General features: G+C 46.8%; 1 protein-coding gene across 1 annotated transcript in view; it reads right to left on the bottom strand.

Annotated features, from left to right (window-relative positions):
• Positions 1-1,340: 1,340 nt before the first annotated feature.
• The window catches only part of LOC311054228 (IQ motif and SEC7 domain-containing protein 2-like), a gene marked incomplete at both ends in the record, with an annotated part of 110,890 nt that continues 105,835 nt past the window's right edge, over positions 1,341-6,395 (bottom strand). The window contains 3 exons of the mRNA XM_084070106.1: positions 1,341-2,723; positions 3,474-3,523; positions 5,640-5,852. Of these exons, the coding sequence (XP_083926232.1) occupies positions 1,341-2,723; positions 3,474-3,523; positions 5,640-5,852 (1,646 nt within the window). The remainder of the gene's footprint in view (positions 2,724-3,473; positions 3,524-5,639; positions 5,853-6,395) is intronic.

The following is a 6,395-nucleotide window of genomic DNA, read 5'->3' as shown; positions in this document are numbered from 1 at the left end:
GAAACACTGATTACCCTACTAACCATTTTATCCTTTAAAGCCTCCAAATTATTATTGCAGATAAGAGCACCCTGTAGACACACAATGGTGTGTCAGTAGTGTACTCACTACAAGTTAAATACCCATTCCTTCAATTATGAGGACATTTGATCACAGAGTTATGGAGTTAAAATACTGGCAGTTAAATGTGATTTGAGACTGTTTATTTCTTAATGCTTGTATTCAGAGTTGCCGTGGGTTAGGAAATTAGCAAATACAAGTTCTTCAATAATTTGTGAATATAGTCCTTTTTTTTAATGAATCCTCAATTCTAGATGGGCGGACTTTAAATCTGACCAAAAGACCCTGTATAATAAGACACTGACCACAGATGCATTGACACATTCAATCATCTCACTGGTCATGCATGTCTATCTAAGACACAGAACCACATCATGTTAATGCAAACAACTTGTGAAAAATCATACTACAGTTTTCTTAAAACCCTGAAATGTCCCTTTAGGGACACCGTAGATAGTGTACATACTGTATGTCTATATAGCATTAGCTCAGAGAGCTAACCCCAAAGTGTTTCAAATTCTCAGGCACTGTTTCCCTTATCAAATGGTCCCTGAACCATTATGACCCTTTACAGTACAATGACTCACCATTCTGATTTACACCACTAACTTACGCTGCTCGATAAAAAGGAATCCATGCTTGTTGTAGTCTTTCCTTCAACAGGTATGGCCAAGTTGGACAGCAATAAAGCACTACTAATATGGCCGATCCTGCTGCATCAGGAAGTGAATCCCAAGGGACTCTTTTTGAGTCACCTGTGAAAAATCCTTAGAAGGACACTAGGCTGAGAGGTAACATGAGACTAGTATAACTTTTAAGGAATGGAAAGAAGACTTCAATTCTTTAGTTGGATGGTTTGAGATCCTGATGTTATGGCAGGTTTCCTTGTTAACAATAAATGGTAAAATCCTCAGTGTTAATTTATCCACTTGTAACTCAGAGAGTTTGTGCACTCTCAGAGTAAAATTTAACAGTCAGGATTTTACAGTGTACACCCATGTAGGGATTAAGACAGGACCCAGCCTGAGCTTGTCTCTCTTGCATCCACCGTCAGTCTGTCTACTTACGGGGAAACTGGATGTGAAAGTAACACAGGCTGAGCAAATTCCTCATTCCTCCCGCTCTTCCTCTCCTCCTCCTCCTCCTCCTCCTCACCACACGACCATGTTGGTACACTTGCATTTGTCCACCTCCTACTCCTCTCCTCCTGTTCCCTCTCACCAATGCCCCCCGGTGGCTAATGGGGTATCGCGGTACCACTGCTCTCTGGCGCCGCCTCCTCAAACCACCGTACTTATCCGGCTGACAGGCTTCGATTTGGACCCGCCTCCCTGGCTGGAACCTCCAATCCCCCCTCCCGGCGGGTGTGGGGAGAGCGGGACAGAGGACTGCGGCGGAGGGGGAGGTAAAGGGGAGTGGGGCGGCGGCGGTGGAATGGCGGAGAGGGGAGGAGGGTACTGGCTGACGAGACGGGCCGACGGCATTGGGAGAGGAGGAGGGGTGGAGAACACAAAGTGGGGGGCGGAGGACAAGGGTGTGGGCACGGGGCTGAGCGGGGAGTGTGTGTGCACGTGCCCGTGTGAGTGTGTGTGCTGCACGGCTGGGTGGTGGTGGTGGTGGCTGTGAGAGAGTGCGTGCGGTGCGTGAGCGATTGGGTGGGGCTGAGAGTGCGAGATGGTCAGCGGGAGCTTGGTGCCTGCAATCCCCACCCCGCCGCCCAGTGTCCGCACCCCAGTGGGGTGGGAGTGGTAGTGTGCGTGCGAGACAGGTGGGATGGGGGTGGAGGGAGGGACGGGTGAGTGGGGGGAGAGAGGGGGTGGGGTGGTGAACCCTGTGCCCAGGCCGTATCGGCCATGTTGGACCCTCTGCTGCTGTTGTTGTTGTATCAGCTGGGTATGGGAGGGGCCACCCCCCGGCCCTTGCCTCCTCGGGCCAGAAACCCTGTGTGAGAGGGCATGGTGGAGCGGGGCGGGAGCGTATTGGTGATAGCGGTGGTGATGGTGGTGGTAGGGCGGGGGAGGGGTGGCGTTCTGTGGCTGCTGCCCCCCGGCGCCTGTGACTCCTCCCCCGGCTACACCCGGCCCCCCTCCACTGTTGCTGTGGCAATACTGGGCGTGCAGCGCCTGAAGCTTGGAGGAAGGTACCCCGGCCGAGACAGGATCCGATTGGCCGGCGCCATGGTTGGCCAAGGGGGAGGGGGGGCAGGGCGAGTGGGGGGATGCGCCCACGGGGATGGGCGGAGCCGGGGCCGGGTAGTGGGGCGGAGAGACGATCATGAGTGGACTCGGTGGTCCCCCGACCCCACCCCCGCCACCTGGTCCCGCCCCCTGGGGTGGAGGTGATGACATCATCATCAGGGGACCAGGCACCTTGCCCCGTCGGCTGCCAAAGAAATTCCCTCCTCCCCCTCCGTGGAGGTGGTGGAGGGGGGAGGTGGAGGGGATGGTGGAGGGGGAGGGCGAGCTGGGGGGGACCCCCCCTGGCCCACCCAGGTTGTGACAGAGCCCCGGCCCACCACCCACCCCCGTACCGGGGCTCTGAGTAGGGCGGTATGGCCGGTAGACTGATGCTGCCAATGGAGAGGTGGAGGTGGTGGAGTAGGGATGACCTCCACCAGCCAGGGGGCGCTGCTGGTGAGGCCTGGGGCTGCTAATAATGGAACCCTGGCAAAAAGGAAGAGAGGGGAGCTGGTGATGATGCTCAAATATGAATCTGCAGCCAACGAGCAGACAAACAGGATTGATGCCAACATGTTTCTTTGCTCTGGTAAAATGAATGGATCTTAGACCTTTGACTGATGTCTGATTGACTGTTGTATTAGCCTTTTCAGACAACTTCTGCCAGAAAACCAGACTGTTACCCGCCTGAAGTTTGTTTGGGAGCATTGGCAATCCACACTATAATCTATTTGTAACATATATACAATATTATAGATAATAATCTATAACACACACTGTAGCTAGTTTGGTCATCCACTGGCCATTGGTACTAGTGGATGCAATAATTCACAAATCCCTTTCAGCGATTCACTAGCCAAACAAATTAAATGTATTCTATGAATGGACAATAGGCTAACTGCAAAAAGTTGTTGGTAGAGTGCACAAACTTACCAGCATTTTACTGGAGGCTGTGTGTGACACAGCACACATCTAAGCATACATCTGGCATAAAACAACATGCATGCAGACAACAGTGACACGTGAGGTTTACAGGCAATAATGCATGCTTATGTTATCTTCACACCCCATGCATATTAGATCTAACTTGATACTAATGGAAAGAAAGTTGTTTGTTGTGTACACAGCAAAAAAAAGTGTTCGCTTAACACAAAATGGAAGTTTTTTACATTTTCGAAACTAAACACAAAGCCATGCCATGCAGTGGTGACATCACAACCTGCCGCCATGACTTACTTCAATGGTACTGTCCAATGACCCCACACTGTTCCTACGACCTCGCTTCCCTGTTACCCAATCAGAATGAGGCACGGTTAAAAGGCCATGGAGGATAGATAGTGAGGAAATGTCTGTGTCTTAATCATCAGAGGATTTTGTCTTCATTCAAAATGTGAAAATAATCATTCCAGTTTGATTAACTTACTTCTTTACGCTTAAATGTCTTAGAATTAAGCATTATCATAGCCTACATGAATAATGAATATAAATTAAATATTTATTTTTATATTTCTGATAAAATATCAAATTTTGTCCTCATCTGAAATAGATAAATAGACAGCATGGACACCGACCTAAATAGACAGTGTGTGTGTGTGTGTGTGTGTGTGTGTGTGTGTGTGTGTGTGTGTGTGTGTGTGTGTGTGTGTGTGTGTGTGTGTGTGTGTGTGTGTGTGTGTGTGTGTGTGTGTGTGTAAGATGATGTGCTCTCAATCTTCATTTTTATTATTCTTACATTTTATTATTTTATTTCTAGCAAATGCTCACCACTATTATTTATTATAAGTTAAAGGTAACCCACCAAGTCAACTTCCTTGCATACTTACAGTACTTTTATATGGAATTGCCATAGCTAACCATTAGAGGGAGACAAAGCACCATTTGTCTGTTTTATATCATTAACCTCAGTACTTTAGCTAGCTGCTGTATTACATTTGTATTACTGTGTTGGCTGTTTGGTGAGAGGACACAGTTCAAACATAGGTTAACTTATTGTAAAAAAAAAACATGACAACAACATTCAAACTGGTGTGGCCAGGGATTTTGGAAGGACAGTCTATTATACAACACAACAGAAAAAAGCCTGCCGTTGCTGGGGTTATTGTGCTGACAGTGCGCCTCAAAGCGATGCGTCAATCAGCGGGTTCAGGTTTTAGTTCCCAGCATTGGCCAGGATATAGGGTGGGTAAAATAGGCTCTTCTTCCTCCCTCCCCTCCTCATTCTCCCTCGTAGTGTAACAACACCGGTCTGTGCGGACATTGGGAATCCCTATATGGGCATTTGACGTCTGGCACAAGAAAACACGTTGCAGAACAACATTTGCGATAAAATCCGGCATATTTGGGCATCATCCGCCCCCAGAGAACATGGAACGCCTTGGTATTGTATCTAATTCACATGTCAACATTTTTTTTTGCAGCTAATGTCTCAGTTAAACCAGCATTGTTGTTGTGAAGGATTTTTTGGGGCGTGTTAAAAGTGTTAAAAAGGTCACTATTTCCATTTGGCAAAGGAGACAGACGGGTAAGGAGATAAGTGCTTTGGTGAGACTGCCAAGGAAGGCGGTGAGGGATGCAAGTGGCCGGTGGCAAAGTCAAAGCCAGTATTTTTTATGAGCTGTTGGAGGTGTCCACAGAAATACAGATTTGAAATTGTACAGTTATTAGAAGAAGAAAAAAAAGTTGGAACATATACAAGTAATATCCAAGGATCCTTTTCAAGGAGTCTGTGGCACAAATGGACTGTAAAGTCCAACAGGGCTGCAACATTTAAAGGTAGGGTAAGTGATTTGCTTTGGTTAAAATAAGTGTTAAATAGCTCTATATTCTGATAGTACTCATTGCTATAGAGTGTTTGTTCAGTAAAAGGAGTCTCCATGTCTCTCCAGCTCTTTATGAAACAAAAATGCATTTTCGTTTCAGTTTCAGTTTAATTTCCAATTTTATCCAATCAGGTTAGAGAACTCAATCAGGATATAGATTAAACAAGTTCAATGGAAATGATGACACTAAGAAATGAGCAGGCAAAATTGGAACTGGAACACTATACAAATTAAGCTTAAAAATGGGTACTTTCTCCTGATTGACTGAGACCTACCGGAAAATGTATTTTCTGTTTATTAAAGAGCTGGAGAGACGGGGAGACTCCTGTTACTGAAAAAACACTCTATAGTAATGATTACTATCAGAATATAGTGCTTTAACCTTTTAACAAAATGTTTTTTGTTTTAACCAAAAAATATCACTTACCCTACCTTTAACAAACAAATTGATTTAATCGATCATTTATCTAGTAGAACTTTTCCACTAAAGTAGATAAGTGCTTCATCAAAAAAAACGTGCCTCTCGATTATTTGATTCATTGAAAAAGTAATTGACAGAGTGTGTACAGAGTGTGTACAGTACCTGTCTCAGAGAGGTCTCTCAGAGAGGAGCTGAGTGCCGTGCGTTTGAGTCCGTCTACACAGGCGTAGGTGTCATCAAGGCTTGGCCTGCCCAGGGTGCCGTTCATCGTCTCGCCCTTGACCCCGCCCCCATCAGGGGTGGCCCCTCCTCCCGTTGTCCCTCCTCCCGTTAACAAGCCAGGACGCATCACTCCTTTCTGCTTTTCCAACTCCGCTGGAGAGAGGAATGAGTGAGAGAATGGGGTCGAGGAGGAAGAGAAGAGAGAGGGAGGAAGAGGAAGGGAAGATTTAGAACACATCCAACCTAGTTTATAAAAACAAGACTAGAGAAGATTACTTTTAATACTACTACTCCACTACTATTACAGCTACTATCACTTATACTACTACTACCATAACTACTAGCACTTACTACTACTACTACTAACAGTTATAATCAGGGTTGAGCTGTAGGGGGTACGGGGGGGTACGGCGTACCCTTAGTTCTGACACTGTGGGGGCTGGGGACTCGCGCGTGCACATGCACGAGCAGCTCCACATGCACTCGCGAGCACACACGTCAGCCGCCCGCGAGAAGTCAATCATTAATACAACAACGCACCTTCAGGGGCGAGCCGTTTTTAACACCTTAAACAATGGACTCAACGACCTGGCTGCTTTGCATAACAAGAGCTGGTAGCCTACCAGACACTCACAAAGGTATCCTCATCTAATTTAGCTCTGGTCCATAGCGTTAGAAGGAGTTCTCCTTAACGCT

Source organism: Gymnoscopelus microlampas (genome assembly GCF_963454915.1).
Source record: "Gymnoscopelus microlampas genome assembly, chromosome: 10".
NCBI classification, from domain to species: Eukaryota; Metazoa; Chordata; class Actinopteri; order Myctophiformes; family Myctophidae; genus Gymnoscopelus; species Gymnoscopelus microlampas.
Note: the sequence above shows the minus strand (reverse complement) of the source record. Positions and strands in the feature narration are given on the sequence as shown.